Source organism: Empidonax traillii, unplaced genomic scaffold (genome assembly GCF_003031625.1).
Source record: "Empidonax traillii isolate 1590-97213 ecotype Southwest subspecies unplaced genomic scaffold, ASM303162v1 scaffold276:size1176444, whole genome shotgun sequence".
In the NCBI taxonomy this organism is placed as follows: domain Eukaryota; kingdom Metazoa; phylum Chordata; class Aves; order Passeriformes; family Tyrannidae; genus Empidonax; species Empidonax traillii.
Window position 1 is genome coordinate 114,052 of NW_020955469.1, and position 19,002 is coordinate 133,053.

Here is a 19,002-nt window from a genome sequence, read left to right on the forward strand (position 1 = left end):
TTCATGTTACTGTTCAGCTTATGGGGCAAAAGATAGAAGAATGGATAGGAGTAATTTCCAGCCAAGTAAAAATTCTACTAAATAGTTTTTTCTTTTTTATTAAAAAAAGCAGACTTTAAAATTTCTTTTTAAATACAGTAAAACTTAGATATTTTTTCACTGAAGTATATTTGTTGCTTTGGTTTAGTCTGTCAGCAGCTTGTCCTCTATCTTCTAATACTTGGAGAATTTTCAGTTCACGTTCTTATTTACCAAAACCCAGAACTGCTTTCAAGGGGACTATAACTGTTTTAACATGTAGATTTTTTATTTTGAGTGGTCTGTGGTGGATGATATTGCCGTCATTGGCTCCAAGAAATAAGTTAGATTGTTGTGTGCTGTGAGTTCTGAGTTCATTTGCAAGCAGCTTTCATTAAAGAAAAAAAGAAAAAAAAAAGTCAATAATTTGTTTTCCTCTTAGGGTCATTTGTTTCTGGAAGATGCAGAAGATGAGTGGCTTGATAAAATGGTGTTGACAAGTTCAGCTGTTAACAATATTATCTTTAAATAGTATTTTACATTTTTTTTTTTAGTGTCTGTCTGTAGAAAATTATTATAGGAAAGCTACATATCCTGCGGGAGAGTTCTGGAAAGAAGATTATTCTTATTCCCATGGACACCATCTCAGCTGACATCAATCAGATAGGGAAGTGTGTGATGGTTAGGACTGGACTTCGACAAAATAATAATAATTAGGTTGGCACGTGGTTCACATTAGTGCTATAGGTTTGGATCCAGGATTACTTAGGTAGGCAGGAGACACTGTATCCAATTCCATAAAGGCAGAGTACAGGGTAGTGAGCTGGAGGTCGGAGACATTTCCATGTGGAGTTCCGTTTGGGATGGGGACGTTGCTGCTGTTCTCCAGCTGGCAGTGAGAGGGGAAACACTGGGAAGACGCTGGGGATGATGAAATGAGGACAAGGGGATCCACAGCAAGGCTGTCATCTTTTAGCTCCTCCCAAAGATTCCCTACAACAAAACAAAACACCTTGATTAATGGATTGATTCATATTTCTTCGTATTATATCCTATAAATTTCTCTATATTCAATTTTTCAAACATTGTGTTACAGGAGAAGTTGGTAATTAAACAGTTGTGTGTGCTTTAAACCTTTGTAGGTGCTCTTAAACCTTTGGGACTGAGGAAGAAAAAAGATTGTTTAGGTAGTTTTTATTTGTCTGTCTGTGTAATAAATTTAAATTTGGGAGAAAACAGCATACACCTAAGAAAATTATTTCTCTTGATAATTTGCAATATTCTGTTAAAAACATATATTTATGAAGAATAACTTCTATTTAAAAAAAACCAAACAAACCCCACATTAATTTTGGACCAGGAAAGTACCTCTCATCTCTATGACAAAAGGAAGATATGGGATCATACTTAGCCCTTCTGGTAGAAGTAGTGTGCAGGCCTTATCTTAAGTTTTAGGGTCTCTGATTAGAGATTTGATCATTTTATAAAGAAAGAAATTAAAAAGCATAGATAAAGTTAAACAATTTTAGCTAAAGGGCTAGGCCAGAGGGAAGGTGGAGTGGTTACCATACTGATGAAGCACAGAGAATATTCACACTACCAGAGCATGTGCTTCAGATTAATCGAATAAAATGGAAAGAGGTCCCAGGAAACGAGTGGAATGTGGTGTCAGTCTCCGTAAAACAATCTGGGCATGGCAGGACTGGGAAATATTTGTGACAGTGGAATGAATGGCAGTGGCATTTGCTGAGTCATGTAGATTATTGAAACTGCATTTATTTTGCCCTGTCTTTTAGGTTGATTTATGTAACCACTTTTTGTTTGTGCAGGAAGGAAATTCTGGCATGTTATTTGGTGCAACAGGAGCTTTATAATTTGGAACCCACAGGATTTATATAAATGTGTATATATAAATGTATATATATTTATTATACATTTACATATATATTTACATATATATTCGCACACATATATGTATATATGTATATATATGTGTATATATATGTGTATATATGTATAAATACATGGTGGTTTTTTTCTTGGTTTTGCATGAAAAGCTGTGTTCTTAATGTTCAAAATCCCATCCAGCCCAGATGATTCAATTATTTAATGTTTAAAAAATTACTGTCAGCATTACATGATTAAGTGTATGAGAACACACCTCAGAAAATATAATTGTCCAGGGCACAAGTCATATGATGCCTCAGGAAGGGGGAAATAACATTTGTTGGAGCAGAGATGTGGAAAGGGTTTGAATAAATATTGACGAAAGGAAGTTAACCTGTTAATTTGATAAACATTATTTCTCTTATTTCCCTTCACATGGCAATTCCCTTGTAAGAATTGCACTAAATAGTTGTGCTTGAGTCCTTTCTAGTGGAATATACATCTGAATTTAAAAATACATTCTAAATACTGTGTTGCAATACTTAATATTGGCAATTGTAGCCAAGAGGAAGCAGGGATGTTTTTGAAACTCTGCATGTAAATAGGTGGCTTTCTTGGGAAACTTTTTAAAGATTTAATGCAGTATTGCATGTTGTGTATGTAATGTAACCTAGTTAAGGTGTTTTTTGTAGCAGTGGCAAGAAGAAGTAGTTAAAAAAAATGGTCACAAAAGGTTGGTAGGTGATGGGTTGGGATGTGATGGGATGAGATGTAATAAGCCTGAATCTACAAGATAAGAATACCTTAGATACCAACCTTGGAGATCAAAATCAGTCAGGGATGGATTAAGAGCATCGATGTCATTGCTGAGGTCTCCCTCCGGCATGAGCGTGTCCTGCACTGTCCTGGCTGTGGAATGCTCCGGCAGCATCTTCATCCCACAGTTTGGGGGGGTCTGCGCCGGCAGCGGGGAGTCCTGAGTGATGCTGGGCTGAGTTCGGAGCTCGCTTTGAGCCTCCCCAGAAGGAAACAGGCTCTGAGGGTCCGGTGTCTGTTGCATCAGTGCATTTGGGATTTGGGGGAAGCCCTGTGGGGATGTGTAGCACGGAGGCTGCTGCCCCCCCAGTAAATTGGGCAAAGCGTTCTTGTTGGCATGCAGAACTCCCGAGGCGTGGATGCTGTGTAATGGCTGTGGGATCCCGGAGGAGAGGGAGGGCTCGCATAAGGAATGGGATTGGGCTGCCATCTGCCTGGAAAGGGAGGCACCTGCAACGCCCGTCGGGCTGCAGGACATGAGGGAAGATCTCAGCTTCTCGCTTTTGTCGCCTATCAGGGTGTCAAGTTCCTCTGGAAAACAAGAAACAAGTCCATGACTGACTTACCCCCAACAGAGCCTTGATCCCCATAGCTTGCAGCAGGAGTGTTATTCAGGATGGCAAACAAAAGCATTAGCTCACATGTATGATAAGAACTCCAAAAGGCTGAAATGTTTTCTTAAATTATCACTGCCAAGTGAGTATATAATAAATTCCATTTTTGTGTTTAAAGGTTGGATACTTATAAATTAATTTCAGCTCTTCTATAGTACTTATTTCAGTGTTTTTATCATAGAATCACAGAATGGTTTGGGTTGGAAGTGACCTTAAATATCATCTCATTTCAGCCTTAGCAGGGACACCTTCCACTAGACCAAGTTGCTCCAAGCCCCGTCCAACCTTTTATCTTGAAGTTTAGTGAGATGTCAAGAGAGAATATTTTCTTGGTGAAACTTCTTTGCTTATTTGGAAACGCCTACAAAACTAGGTCTTGTTTAATTCTGCTTTCTAATTTTTGTTTTGGTTTGTTTTGGTTTGGTTCTTTTGTTTGTTTTGCCAATCATCTTATAACCAGGAAAAAAAATCCTTAAATGCCTTCCTAAGTCCTGTATTAATTCTCTTGCACAGCTTGGTGCCTGTTACAAAGAAAAGTTCTGGGCAGCACTGTTGGAGAACTAACACATCACTGACCTGGCTTTGCCATACTCTTCCTTACAGCAACTGGGTCTTTCCTCTTCCATTTCTGTAGCTCCTCCTGCATCTTATCAATCTTGGCTGGGTTCAGAGCCCACAAGCAGCCTTTCCGAGAGGAATTGCCTGACTTGTTTTCAACTTTCTCAAAGCATTTGTTCAAAGATAAGTTGTGGCGCACGGAATTCTTCCAGCCATCTGGAGCTGTCTGGAGAAACAAATCCAGTGTAAGAATGGGACTTCAAGGACAAAAGAAAAAAAAACAAAAGAAAATAAATATGTATATCTCTGTTTTGACTGGTGAGGTTGTAAGAAATGCTGTTTAGTTTGTACCTTCTGCCATGAGAAACTTGTATGTTAGAAGGAAGCCACAAAAATGTTACAGTCATGTCGTGTGGGAAGAGAGGGATCAGATAAAACAGTAACTGATCTTCTAAGCAAAAAGGTTGTCAGAGGCCTGCTAGATTTTTAAGAGTGGATATTGAAAATCACAGGAATTGTGTCTTAAGAATTATGTTCTAGAGCTGTGAGCTAACAGGAGTTCTATCGGAAACTATTTTGGAACACCAAGCAATATTTCAAACACTTAATTAAAGCACTACGTGCTACCTGGACTCGAATTCAATGTCCAGGCAGACTTCAAAAGAATTTATTGTGCTCCTGTAGGTGTAACTTTGTGTGCTGGCCAATTACATAACCAAATGGTTTAATCACAAGCCCTGCAGATGAGATACAGATTTCCACATCTGATCACTGCATCTCTGTACTTTGCCTTTATTTTTAACTCAGCAGTGGCAGCTGGAAGGTTCTTTAAACTGAATCATTAAAATGATTATTTTCTTGTTTCCAAAAAACCCCCTAATCTCTGTGTCATAATAGTTGAAAGAAATTAAACAACTCTCAGAAAGGTGGGTGAAGTTGTCTCTGTCTACTGATTCATATTCATGGATGCAAAATATTTGTCATCATAACTGTTTATATCAACCAGAGAATTATTGAACAAAGACCACAAGAAATAAATATGGGTTTCTGTAGCCTTTTCTGAAATGTTAAAAATGAAAATTCCCCTTTTATGTGCATTAAATTTTCTTTGCATTCTTATGCTTTATTAGTAGGGATCCACCTTGCTTAGAAAGTCAGATTTTGGATAGTTTGATAGTTTCTTTCATTGTTGCCTAGTACAAGAAACTTCCTCTAAAACTATCCTTTATAAATGGAGTTGTGTCCATTTTTGCTTTCACATGACACACTGTGAACTTTTGAACGTACTTTGATAGAAATTCTTTTACCAGAATTTTATTTTCTTATCTACTTTTATCAGGAATGTAAAGTCTGTTCTTTTGTAGCTTGTAAAGAACTATCATGTGAGTTGAGGTGTTCAAAGCCTTATTGAAGGGCTAAGGGTCAAATTTAATATTGTTTTCTTAATTAAAAAAAAAGGTGTGGAATTAAATATGTGTTATTTACTAATAAACTATTCTCTTTTCATAGCAGCATAGTTTCTACCCTTTTAGCCCACCTGATGTCAGCATTTCACTATTCTGTCTCACAGGTGAGACAACATAAACTGTATTAAAAGAAAACAAAACCAAAAAACAAACTCAAAGCTTTTAAAACCCTTCCTGCCATAGGGTCATACCAAACATGATGAATCAGTTTTTTCTCCCTTGCACACCATACTCAAGTTGCTTTCTGCCAGTTCCAAAAGTGAACAGAACTGTTCCTCCCAGGTAAGTTGTGTGTTTAGCTACTGAATAAGCTGACCTGAAAGAATATTCATGTTTCTTGCCCTGCACACGAGGCTACACACACCTCTGTCTGTATCTAGACGGGATAATTAGTGTTTCTGCAAAGATGGGAGCGGCGCGGGTTTCTCAGAGGTTTTCAGAACATGTGGGGGTGTAAACTGTGAGACGGTTTTAGAAACGTAAGAGCAAAAAAGCACACGGGTTGATTTTTGGAGGCTGCTGCCAGGAACCCAACAGGTTCTTGCATTAAACTTGGCATTGCTGAGCTGAGCTAAGTACTCATTTATCCAAGCAAGGCTTGAAGGAACGCTCAGTGTGTTTGTGCTACGACTCTGACACCGTTTTTTTTAAGTGAATGTGATTGTTAATAAGTGAGCTTTGGTTACTGAAGTTGCTCCTGTGTGGTTGGAATCTCCTTGCTATGGCTTGGTTTTGATGTTGCTGCCTTTCAGCATATTGGATATGCTGAATCCATCATATGTGGATGAAGCTTTATAATAATGAAATCATAGAATCACAGAATCATTAAGGTTGGAAAAGTCCCCTGAGATCACTGAGTCCAACCATTAACCCAACACTGCCAAGGCTACAACTAACCCAGGTCCCCAGGTGCCACATCTACAGTGCTTGAATACTTGCTGCTCTAAGTTCCATCAGAGCACAGACCTTTCTGGCCTCTTGGACCACTGGCACTAACTCCAGTTAACAAGATTAAAACTTTCTGTTAGACCCACTTACCACTACAAAGAAAAATAAAGAAAAAGATGACAGGTAAGAAATATTTTTGTCCAGCCCCACTGATCCTGACCAGCTCTTGATGCTTAAAGAGTTCAGTGATCTTGCAAAACCCTTTCTCTTTAAATCTAGGTCTCAAGAGAAGGGAGAGGTACATCAAAGGGTAATTCAACTTTAGCTGTGTAGATGTTTTTTTTAGGACGTAGGAGTTGGATTGCTCTGTTTCAACTAGAAATGAAATTGTTGCATCATAGAAACTAAATTTGCTGCGGCAGCGAATACAAGTTAATTTGACTCGGCTTGTATCACCTAATGTCTCCCAGCAAGATTCTGTGTACACTTGCACTCTCTTTCTCTCCAGTTGCTTCCATCCCTGTTGTATCCTGCTAGTTAGTGAGTGCTGGTAGCAACAACAAAATGTTCTTTGCCGGTTTTTGTATTATTTTATCTCACTGAAGACTCTCAAAAAAAAAAAAAAAGATGAAAGAGGATATTAGTTTTTGCCATATATTAATAATTCTGTGGGCTGCTGTAAAGGCCAGAGGTAGAAAGGGTTGAGTGCCTGTCTGTGTAATATTTGATTTCTTATTCTCCCTTGGTCATTTTAAGGATGTTACAGTCAAATACTTTTGATTGTATTTGTAAGTAAAATGCAAAAATAAAACTGTCACAAAATAGTGAATGTTTCTTTTGTACCCTCTGTACCAAGTAGTACCCCCTGCACTATTCTTTCCCTGTAATCCATGTGGCAACAGCAACCTCATTCTCATCTACTTTAAAATGAATTAAGAAAAAGACATGAACCTCTGAAAAACCATGAAGGACCAGGATGGTGACACCTGGCAGAGCCACAGTCCTGAGTCTGAGGGATTCTGTCCGTGTTGGCAGCAGCAGCAGCATTTTGCTTGAAGCTACTGATTAATTTTTATAATCAATTATGTTGTAAGACAATGGGGAATTAATTTCAGTTTGGTCTGATGAATAAACATGAACATGCCTGTAAAAATTATTAATAATATTCCCATCTCTCTGCTGGAAACTGTTGTTGTTTTTCTGTGGATTCCACTGGGACTGAGTACTTCTGATTTCTGATGCTAGGTGTCTTTTTTTTTTCTCCCTTCTTTTGCTTGTAACAAATGATGGAGTAGTTAGTGATTCTTTTGTGAGGATATCTGGGAACAGAGAAGTATGATGGATCCTGACAGTTCTTCCTCTATCATAATGTGTATTTTTCTCTGATTACTGACAGATTTTTTTTTTTTGTGCACACAATTTATCCTCAATTAGTGTCCAAAACGATTGCAAAATTGTATCAGAACATTTACTTTTAGCTATTCTCAATGTTCTTATTATAAGTGTTTGAATTGCCTTGCTTTAGCTGTTTCAAATTTGGTTGAATTGCTGCAGGGCTATTTGCAAGAGGAAACAGGACAGACTCACTTGCTTTATTTTCATTTTTGGGCCTTGCTAATAGCTGAAGTCACCTGCTTTGGACTTCAGCGAGACGGTTTTGAAGAATCAGCAGAAATAAAGCTCCATGTAGATCAGCAGGTGATGATTCCATTACAGCTCTTTTAAAAATCTCAGCTAATCCTGCTGCTCTTGGATCCTTTGCTGACTGAGCACTTTCCACTCGCATTCCAAGTGCAAGGAACCATTCCCTTGTACCATGGATTTAAATTTCAATAGCGCTGCTGCAAACCATACACCCTTCCCTTCACCAACGTCATGGTGTAATTATGAGCTTAGAACCATTTATCATATATTAGACTTTTCGTGGGAGAGGGCATGCAAGTGATGCTGTTGCCCAAGACGGATATCCCAGCTCCAGAATGCAGTGAGATAACCTGGAACCTCTGCTTTCACACCAGTCTGGAGGTGCTGCTGATGGCAGAGGAAGCTACAAGACCAGTTCTGCCTGTATTTGAGATCTGAGAGGAAGGAGTGAATGTGTTTTTAAAATTATTCACTCTTTTTATGAGTTGTTAGTAAGGAATGGCCACTGTTATACACCCAGAAGCACAGCTGGAACAGTTCTTAATATCTTTTTGAGTTAAATATTACCACATTTCTTCCTGCATGTAAAATGATGGGTAGTTTTTGATCATGAATGTATATAGTGTGTCACTGATTTGGTGTTAATCTCCTAAGAAATTATCCCTTTTCATAGCTGGAATCCCATCCCTTATTCCCTCTGCTGAAAGGTAAGCTTAGAGGGAGAGTCCCCCCCCTCCCAGTGGAACTCACCTTAAAATAAGGAAAGTGTTCCGTCATGAAATTGTAAATCTCGCTGACTGGCAAACTCCCCGTCTTGCTGTTTTTGAGAGCCATGAAGATCAGGATGCTTTAGAGAGAGAGAAAAAAAAAGCATTTTAGCCTCTTCTGCTTGACTCCTCAGAACCAAAAATAGACTATTTTCCAAATAGTGTGTGATTACTCTGACTTTCACTGCCATAGCACAAGTACAGTGATGCTTAAAATTTCCACTCAGTTGTTTATAATAATCTCCTTACACTGTGTAACTTGTACAGGTAATTCTCAAAGCTCATATAGGAGTTCTAACCTGGCTTTCAAATAAAGTAATTTAGAAAGTGAAATCAAGACCTTCAAATCCTGCTGGTGGGTATTTATGGCGGTGTCTGAAAGCTTAAACTGAAGGCCACAAAGAGTATCAAACTGACAGTGGCAGAGGGGTAATTAAAATTTAATTGTCTGATCTACTTTGTTAGATTATTTGGGGGCCAAAACTGTGTGGTGAGTGACATATCTAGTATGTTTTCTAGGCATTTCTTGCCTTAGTAACTGGAAAAAAATAGTTTTAATACAGGTGCTGGGAAGGGCAACTAAGTAGGATCGCTCTTGTGCTGATGACATTTGTGAAATTTTGTGTTAAAGAAGCATTTAGGGTTTTTTTTTAGGGGGGTGATCAAGACAGTGCTTTGCAACATTCAATTTCTCTGTGCCTTGGCCCCAGAGCCTGGAACATCTTGATTTGTATGAACAGAACAGAACACACCAGGAACAAGACAAATAAGAGCAAGCGTGTTATTGCAAACGATGCTGGAACCAGGCCATGGGTAAACAAAGCATTTCCTGTAACATCAGGGCTTGGAAAAATATTGTGTTACCTGTAGGAGTAGATGGGCTTGGGAAACAGAGGCTGCTGGGATTCTTGACTGCTCTGAGGAGCGATTCTTTGGTAAGGGTAGTGTGAAGAAGCAATGTAAGTCACAGGGTAGCTGCCTCCTGAGGGATACTGGTGGGACAAAGATGTTATTTGGCTTAGCAACAAGCTCCCAAAAGTATTTCCTAACAGCAGTATTAAACTATAGGACATATCTATATTAAACTATAGGATATATCTGAGGATATTGTGTGTGGGAAAAAATAGTACTTTCTTCTTTATTGCCTGTTATGCTGCTGAGTTCTTGTAAACAATGTGAGGAACTGTACCCTATTAATTGTCTCCAGATAACTCTTAATTTTATAGACCTAAAGCATGTCTCCTTTCAACCATCTCTTTTGAAGTTGAAGTATCTCAGTCTGCTCAGCCTCCCCCAAACATGCAGACAAGTTAATTAATGGTGTCGTCTTATTTACATAAAAAACCCCCAAAACCACCAGAATAAAATACTTCAAACAAGGTGCACCATAGAAAAATAGGCCCATCAAGTAAAGGTGCTAAAAATATGGGAAGAACATTGAAGTTTTGACTGAACCTTGTTTGATTTTGTGTGCTATTTTGTTGTTGTTGTTTTATTTTTAAGGTGGAGAGGCAAGTTAAAAATCTGAAGCGTATAATATCTAATCCCTAGGGAATAGCACCCAAAAATTTCTGGTAAAATTGCTGTTATTATGAAAGGCAGGGATAAACCTGGCAGACAACAACCAAAACTTCAGTGGATGCATCAGAATATACATGAAATGAATGTATTATTATGGAATAAGTTACTAAGATCATTCCAGGGGTCAGGAGAGCAGCATATGAGACATTTTTGAGGTGGTTTCATATTGCCTGTCTCATGCTGAAGCTGTTGGGCTACTCCCTGTCTGTTCCCTCTCAGTTAATGCCAAGGAACAGGCATCTTCAAGAGATCAGGAATTTGTGTTATTCATCACCACCTCAAGTGACTCTTCTCCTCCCCTTCCCCCCCTCCCATTTGCTTCATCAGAAAGCCAAAAAGAATAGCCAGGACCCCTAAAATCAGGCATTATTTATGCCACGCTCACCTCTCCCTGGGATCAGCAGCAGAAGCTACTGAGATGCTGACCTATCTCTTAAGGAGATCTCTAAGCTTGTCCACCTCCCAGGACACACTAAAGAGATGGGATAGAAATATACCAAAAAGTAGGTGAGAGAGTGGAAATAATCCACATAGATACCCTGGATTGCACCACAGTTTCTGTAGACTTGCTCTCAATTTTTTATCATACCAGTTGGTCTCTTTGTTTTCCAAATATTCCGTATTTTTCTTTTCCAAATTACAGCTTAAATCTGCTGGCAAGAGACTTTCCAGAACAAAGGAACACTACCCTGCTCAGGCAAGATAGCATCAGTTGGCTCTCTGGGAGGCAAAAGCTCCTGCTGAACTCAGAGCTCCCTGTGAGGAGAATTTCTGCCTCTTACAGATGAACCTTTCCAGATGCCAGGGTGAGGGCATGGCCAAAATTAGGACTCATGTCACATGCTATTAAAAAATCTACCTGCATGCCTTCCCTGGTGCTCAAAGTTTGCTGAGCCCTGTTCTGGTGTTTTACTGCTCAGCTCCAGCAGTTCTGTGTCATGAGGTTTGTGTGGTTCCTCTGAAAAATTATAATGCAACTCTTGAGACTTGTTGGGAAAAATCCCTCGTTAATTAGTTTATACATCTCCTTAGTTTATTATTGTAATCTCTTTTTTTGGATTAAAAAAAAAACCAAACTTCATTTGCTCTTGGTCTTTGTCCCCTTAAAACACATTTGAGGGGTTATCATGTGCTTGCAAAACTTTCATAGTTTATTTATTTATTCTGAATTTTTAATAATTTATTTAAGTTTCTCTGTAATTTTATTCTCATTGCTGGCATTTTATTGCCTGTTTGCTTTTATATTTCTAACACAGAACTGCCTGAAATGGAATGTGGGAAACCAGACTGAATATACTCAGTTGCTTGCATGGTGAAAGAAATTAAATGTACATAATTAATTAATATTTTTGAACTAAATATTAGGTAAAAACAGAGTCTCCAGAGCATCTGTAAACTAATTTCTGTGTGCAGTCCTGTGCTTCCTGCTTTGTGCGTTGGGTGTAGATTTCTCACCAGAGCAGAAAACTGGGCAATTCCTACAATAATTCTGATTTTATTGGTTTTGGTGGCTCTTTGAAAGGAAAGAACACTAAGATGGGACTGGTTTTGATGTCATCATGAAAGGCAAGACCTGGGTGTTTTAAGGATTATTTCTGTTTTATTGGTTTCATTAGTCCTTTCTGAGGGAGCAGAGGCTGGGGAATGGTCTGGAATGACAGGCTGGAGCGGGTTTTACAGTCGCACAACTGGCATGAAAGGTGTCCGTGTTTTATGGTGGGTGGGTGAGTGACTCCACTCAGTGTCTGCTACTTCATTCGGGTCAATAATAAGTAATTCTTCTCATGACTCATCACTTGCGTTGTGTCCAGCAAAGGGGAAGGCGAGGCCGTTTTATCATTTGGACAAAATTAATGAAGGGGTTGATCTCTCTCATCCCTCTAATGAAAACTGAGGCGTAGTTTGAACATCCTTCACTTCAGGCTAAAGGGCCCGTTCTCTAGAGTGTAACTTCCATAGTGATTTAACTTGCACTCCTCCATTCCAATTTGAAATGTAAAGCATTCATCATGGAGCTGCTTCATGCAGATGTTATTCCCCTCCTTCTCAGTCTTATATCCCATGTTCTTTCATTTTCCAGTATCTGATTATGGCACAGAGACAGCAGTTCTACCCGTTGGGACTTTGGCTGCTTACACTTATTGGTTTGTTTGGTTTGGTTTTTTTTTCCCCTGAGTAGTAGAACACATTGCCAGACTTTTACTACAGTAACATTCAGAAGCACAGGTATTGGAAAGTCCAACAGAAACCTGCTGCACGTAAGAGATCTGTCACGGTGCCAGCTTGCAGGTGGATGGAAGACTTTCCTCTTAGTGCTTGTTGTATCTTGCCTGGCAGCTCCCAGGAGGTTTATTTCAGCTTTCATTTTGGAGTTTTTTTGAACGTGGTTAGTGCCAGTGTATAGTAATAGCACAGGTATCACATCAGAGGGGACAGGGGAAGGGTGTCTGCTTTAGAATGAATAAAGAAACCAAAAATATTCGATGAATTCACAAGCTGAGTGGAGTTTCTGCTAAAGCAGCACACAGAAATGGCATTTATATGGTGAGTGAGATGTAGGGTGCTGTGGCATATCCACTATGTCTGTCCTGCAATCCCAGTGGGAAATAGTTTATATTTGCAGCAGGGCTATTTTTTGTTTTGCAAGTTAATCCTTCATCTGGGACCACTTTCTTCTAAAATAACAATAATCAAATCAATGGATTTGTAAGTTAGGATGGCAGTGTAAAACCACCTTTCCTTTTGCTCTATTTTAATTTTATTATTACCTTTTATCACTTCTATTGAGTTTTGGGCTAACAAGAAAAAAAAGCACGAGTAAATTAATTACAGTAGTGTCAATAAGAATTTAAAGATAGCTGCCTTTTTACCACTTGACTGGGAAAAATAAAGTTCAGTAAATTCTGGCTAGAGGAATGTCAGTGTGGTAGGTAAAAGAAAAAGGCCAGGAGTGATGATTGTTTCAATGACTCAGACATGTAACACCATACGAATTAACAACCCTAATGAAATATCACAGTAACCTGGGTTTTGTTTTCTTTGCCCAGTTTAAATCACTGCTCTGTCAGTCACATTTTTTATACTTCTTGAGCAAGTTGAATGAGATGGTAGAGCTGATGCCACGATATCTGTCATCAGTCAGTGGGATCAAAGGAGATGTAGCTCAAGTGTGAGCTTTTATCCTAAAGTATTTTATATATATGAATTTCCTGTGTGTTCTAATGGTTGGGTGTTTTGGAGTTGTGCAGTTTTTGTATAGGGATTTCTACCTATAAATCTGAAAAATCCTTTTTACCTTAATTTCACCTCACGTTTTGGGCTTTTTTTTTCTTTGCTTCTTTTAAATAGGGTGCTTCAAGCATATTTTTACCTTGAAATAAACACTACTGAAAAAATTACTGAAAATTTTATAAGTTTCAGATCATTGAACATAAAAGAGGAAAAATTCAAAGCGTTAAACGGCACCACCATTTATATCTAAATGAAATTATTTTTAGTGTTAATAATATAGTTACATACAGAAGAACAACCTTAATATTGCACATTCTCCTGCATTATCAGCATTACTGTCAATTATGCTTCAGCTGAATAATCTTTCACTGGGGATGATGTAAGAGTCAAAAGATTGTGAAAGAGACATGTGTGCCATCAAGCACAAGGGGAGTGGACATCATTTTGCTGTTCAAATTTCACTTTTAAGTGTTTTCCTATGTTTGATCTGAATTTTAAGTGGACAGTCACATATATTAAGTTTTTATTCTGAAATTAAAGCACAGTTAATTCCCTGGGATCCCAAAATGCCAACAGTTATGTGAATAATTTATCAGGCTTCAAAACCAGTTTTCTTGAGCATAATGATGAAAATATAAATATGGAGTACTGAGATTGTTTATACATTCTTATTCTTCTTTTTTCTGAATGACCATTTTAAAACACATTTAGCTGTGGTTCTTTTAAGATTTTACTCTCATGAATGTATTTATATAAAAAGGCCCTGAAAACCCACAAATTTAAAGGTATTGTTTAATCTTTTTTTTTATATTAATACCTAAGCCATTGTACCATTAGAGTGCTAGAACTACAAGGATTTTGGTGCACATATTACACTGACCTGATGGAAAGGGTGTGAGGGGCAATACATCTGCTGCACTTGAGGCTGGTAGCAGTACAAACCAGGCTGCCCTTCCAGCGGGGATGTCCTAAGCTTCATGTCTGAATCCTGCTGGAAAATATTTAAGGAATGAGTTATTAGAGAAAACAATTTAAAATAGAACAATTCTGTTAGTCACTGTTCGGATTTGCCTTCATGATATTTGCATTTTTTGGACTGAATTCTGTCACAGTGAGTGTTACATAGAAGTTGTTTTATATTCTAATGGTACAAAACAAGGAGTGCCCCACCCCTGGAAGTGTTCAAGGCCACGTTGGATGGGGTTTGGAGCAACTTAGCCTAGTGGAAGTTGTCTGTGTTCAGGGCTGGGCACAAGAACCTAGTAGCACTTATCCTTCTGCTTTAAAGCAAGGCCATAATGGTCAGCTTTTGTGGTATTTTAGTATGTCTAATAAATATTAATAAGTATATAAATTTTTGTAGTATGTCTGCTAAATATTTTCATGTTTAGTATTCTTACGGTATATTAGTAGGAGCACGTGTTAGACTTGATTTGATATCCTGACTCCAAGCAAATGCCACATCCAGTATTAGTAAATATCTGTCTTATTTTGGTGACCATCAGATAAAGATTTCCAGAAGTCTCAACTTGCCAGGAGTGTAGAAGCGATTTAGGAGTTGGATATCTGTTGCTGACAGAATCATGGGAGGCTCTGACAAGCAGCCACTCTGCTCCTGAGTAGTACTTGTAAAGGTCTCCTGCAGTGCCACCCTTACATTTTGCACATCTTGCAGCCCAGGGATTTGGGAAGACAATGGGAATTCTTTTTTTTTTTTTCATCAACTGCTCACAGGTTTTGCATTAAACTCCTCTGACCTAGATGAGTGTTTATCCAGGAAATAAGAGATTTACATCAATTTCCTCCTTAACCTGAATGGCTTCAATCCCCAGGTATGTTCCCTGACAACATCTCGCCATTCCCTGGTCTTAATCCAATTAAGAATTTTTTTCTTTAACCCTTTTTTATTTTGGGAGCACTCGAGTTCTTCATCACACAACCCTTTAGAACCAGTTTAGGGCCCTCTCCTGGCAGGTGGAGTCATTGTTTTTGGCTGTATTAGATGATGAAGATACACTTTACACCTTGGATCACAACAGAGATACTGTGGAGATACTGGAGGGTAATTTAATTTGCTTTTCAGGGATCTCTGCTGCCCTAAATGGACTGTTCCTTCTATCTAGTATTGGAATTAGGTAACTTAGCACTTCACGTACCATAAATAGGTCTGATATTTAAATTTTGGTGGTACTGATATCACAGAGTTTCTCCTCTGTTTGCATCAAGAAAAGTTTAGATCTGCTGAAGGGGTTGTAACAAGTCTGATATACATCCTCATGCTTGAAAAATACTGTTTTGGGAACTTGTGTATCTTGAAAATACTAATTGATGACAACTACTGTTGTCAGGAAGAATTTGGATATTTAGGATTCATGTGTCATGTCTAATGGAAGATCATTTGACCTTGCACATCTTTCTGAGGATTGTTTTCCAGTAGGGAAAGGCCTTAAATTAGAGACTTGGACAAATGAATATGGATGTGTCTAAATATGTTTCTCCTGAGCTCTAGCCTACAACTTGATGGGAGACTAAATGTCCACGCAGTAATGTTGAGATAAGACAACAATTTGAAAAGTATATTTCTGCCACTGAAAACAGGATAAAGAACTATAAAAAGAATACTGACCATGACTTGTGAGCTGTGATCCTGACCCGTGGTGTTGTACTGGAGGCTGTTACACCACGGTTGCTCCGTGGAGATGTCCGGGATGTGCGTGGGAAATGACTCTGACTCGTCAGGACCTGTAGATCCTGATAGACCCTCAAAACCATCGATGCTTCTATGATTTTTGAAGGGTGAAGCTTCTGGTGGGAGGGCTTGATGTGCTTCCTGAAAAACATCTTCGCTGATCTGCCTCTTGTAAGGGTGGAAGGGGTTCCTGCTGCTCTTGAGGAACCGGTCGTAGTTTCCTACAGTATTTTCCTCGTAACTGCACCTCCTGAATTTTTCAGTACTGAAAGATGCTTTGAATTTGTTCTTGCCACAGTGAATTTCTTGGTTTGTAGGGTATCTCCCATGAATTTGATCCTGGGCTGGGGAAGCAGGGCTGGGGCTGTGAGAAGACTCTGAGCTCTTTCTTTCTGTCCTGATGTCTGACTCATATGGTTGGCAGCTGTAACTGAGATTATCCTGTAATGATATATTGGCATTTATTTATTTAGGATTCATATGAACAAATTTTTATTTTTTTCATAATTTACTTTATGTATTTATATAAAATATAAATATTTAAAAGAGAAGCCCTAAAAGATCTAAAGGGTTTTCTGATTGCTTGGTATCCAAAACTGTTCAACAATTAATTAAGAAAAGTAAGGCCAGGTTGGATTGGGCTTTGAGCAGCCTGGTCCAGTGGATCACATCCCAGCCCATGGCAGGGGGTTGGATAATCTTTAAGGTCTTTTCCAAGCCAAACCATTCTGTGATTCTATCAGAAAACTGAACTATCTTTGAAAAACAGGGTGTCTTAGGTAACCATTGACTAGTTGGTCTGACAATTCCAGAGAAAAATGATGTATGATCAAGTGATGAAAGATTAAATGACAGGAATGTGATAAGTGCAAGTCTTGTCGTATGCAAGTTTAGTCAAATAAGCTTGATCTCATACTCTGATGGTGTTACACGCTGCCAGATATGTTGGTGGTTACCTCACTTCCCTTCATTAAGGTGGCCACACTCATTCTGAGAGACAAGTAGGCTCTGGGCAGACGTTTTAACCTTCTGCCTGTCTCATCTCCTCCCCTCCCTTTTGCACTTTAGCAAAAAGAAAATAACAGCTCCTGAAGTGCTCTTTAATCTAAAGGAGAAAGGCTTAACAAGGACTGGTGTCTGGATCCTGACACTGAAAATATGCATATTTGCCCTGACACCAAGGATGAGTAACTACTTGGATGCCTTTGAGAAGACGTGCGTCAGTCAAGAGCAGGTTGTTGTGTTCAGGGAAGGGGGAAATGGAATGTTATGAGTTACACAAAAAGTCAGACCAGACTACTGAGTGCTCCCTTTGCTCCTTCCCCCTCCAAATCCGAGTAGGTTTTACAGGCTTTTAGGAGAACAGCTTAAGGAATATATGCCATAAATGGAACAACCAGCTTTCGAGAAGTCCCACAGGGAAGTCAGCACAAATCCAGTGCTTTCTGCAGCGGAACATGGCACAGCTTTTCCAGTCATTTGCACGTGTGTTAAAGCCATTAACGTTTTGTTCTGCCGTGGATCCCTGCAGAAAGCAAATCTGGCCTCGTGGCACTTTTAGCTTCTCACATGAACACAAACTTGCTTAGTTTATAACTTCTTAATTCTTTCTTCCTTGCTCTCCTCTACAGTCCTAATACACGTGTTTATGATATCTTTTCTTAGGTTAGAATTAAAAAATTCCTCCTTATATTTAGTTCCATTAAACTGTATGAACGACAGGGCTGTCAATTCTCCGCTTGGAATTTTCATAATAAAAGGATGACAATGGATATTTTGCTGTTGTCTGATGAAAAACAGTACTCTCAACTGTACTTTTGTTATGAAACATGATGAATATACAGGCAACAGGAGACAGATAATTTTATTCCAAAAGAGTCACAAGGAATTGTGAAGTCCTTGAAGTCATCCTTTACAGGCAGGGAGGAGACAAAAAGGTTCTGATGTCTCTTTGTCTGCCTTTTATTTATTTAATTTAAAAACAGAATGAGAATTAACTTTCAATGCAGCATTTTTCCAGGATTAGAAGTTGGATGGATAGATTCCCTAGTTTTGTTTTTTAAAAAATATAGTTTTTAAGCAATTGAATAAGAAATTTAGCATGGAGCTTAAGATAAGCTCAGGAGGACAACTCAGGTTTTTACTCTTCAAGAATAAAACTTTCAGTGTTTGTTTTGTTACCAGTAGGTTTGGTGAGATTTAGTACAGCAATAGCTGAATATTGTATTTGAGCTTTGAAGAAAGAGAACAGGCCTGGGCCAGCTTACTCACACTTTGCTGAACTGGGGATATTGAATCCCCCTGTGTCTTCATGAAGTCTTGTTGATCCCTTTCCAGAGTGTCCGAAGATGAAAATTTAATATTGGATTGATCTTGGAGTAGCGAAACCATCACCAAATCCACGCCAGACACAAACCCTGTTACGACAAAATCAAATTACAGTAAATATTTTTTAAAACTCAGAGTGTAAAACAAACTACCCTGCCGGGTGCTGATGACTAGACAGGGTTAGAAATGCAGCAGGACAATAACCCATACTAAGAAATTCCTTATATAGCTGAATTTTTTTGTTAGCTCTTAAAGAAATGTTCTGTAGATACAATGTCAGTGAAGATGTGATATGGAGTTACTGTGGATTCACCACACAATTTTTATAAAAATGAGTAACTGTTTTATGTAGGAACATAAGTTAATGCAAATGTATTGTTTTGGAGTTAAGGCAAGTTTAGCAATATCAGTTTATTGAGAGATTGTGGTATAAACACACCCCAGTTGCTTTCAGAGGCACTATACAAAAAAATGAATCTTTTCCTATAATTAGTCAGACTAATGGTTATGATGCA

The 19,002-nt window shown here is 38.6% G+C and overlaps 1 protein-coding gene across 1 annotated transcript; it reads right to left on the bottom strand.

Annotated features, from left to right (window-relative positions):
- Positions 1-180: 180 nt before the first annotated feature.
- FOXN1 (forkhead box N1) lies at positions 181-18,550 on the bottom strand. The gene is made up of 8 exons (XM_027890021.1): positions 18,431-18,550; positions 16,097-16,600; positions 14,351-14,461; positions 9,523-9,650; positions 8,642-8,738; positions 3,912-4,119; positions 2,722-3,252; positions 181-1,011 (listed from the first exon to the last, which is right to left on the bottom strand). The coding sequence occupies exons 1-8, from the start codon at positions 18,548-18,550 to the stop codon at positions 749-751; spliced, it is 1,962 nt and encodes a 653-aa protein (XP_027745822.1). The 3' UTR covers positions 181-748.
- Positions 18,551-19,002: the final 452 nt, after the last annotated feature.

Bases quoted from the DNA above. Each gene is read 5' to 3' on its own strand.
- FOXN1 (XM_027890021.1), bottom strand. From the start codon at position 18,550: ATGGTTTCGCTACTCCAAGATCAATCCAATATTAAATTTTCATCTTCG. The intron at 8,739-9,522 runs GTAACACAATAT...CTCTCTCTAAAG, and splicing joins AAGCCCATCTACTCCTACAG to CATCCTGATCTTCATGGCTC. The intron at 3,253-3,911 runs GTCAGTGATGTG...CTTGTTTTCCAG, and splicing joins GAAGAGTATGGCAAAGCCAG to AGGAACTTGACACCCTGATA.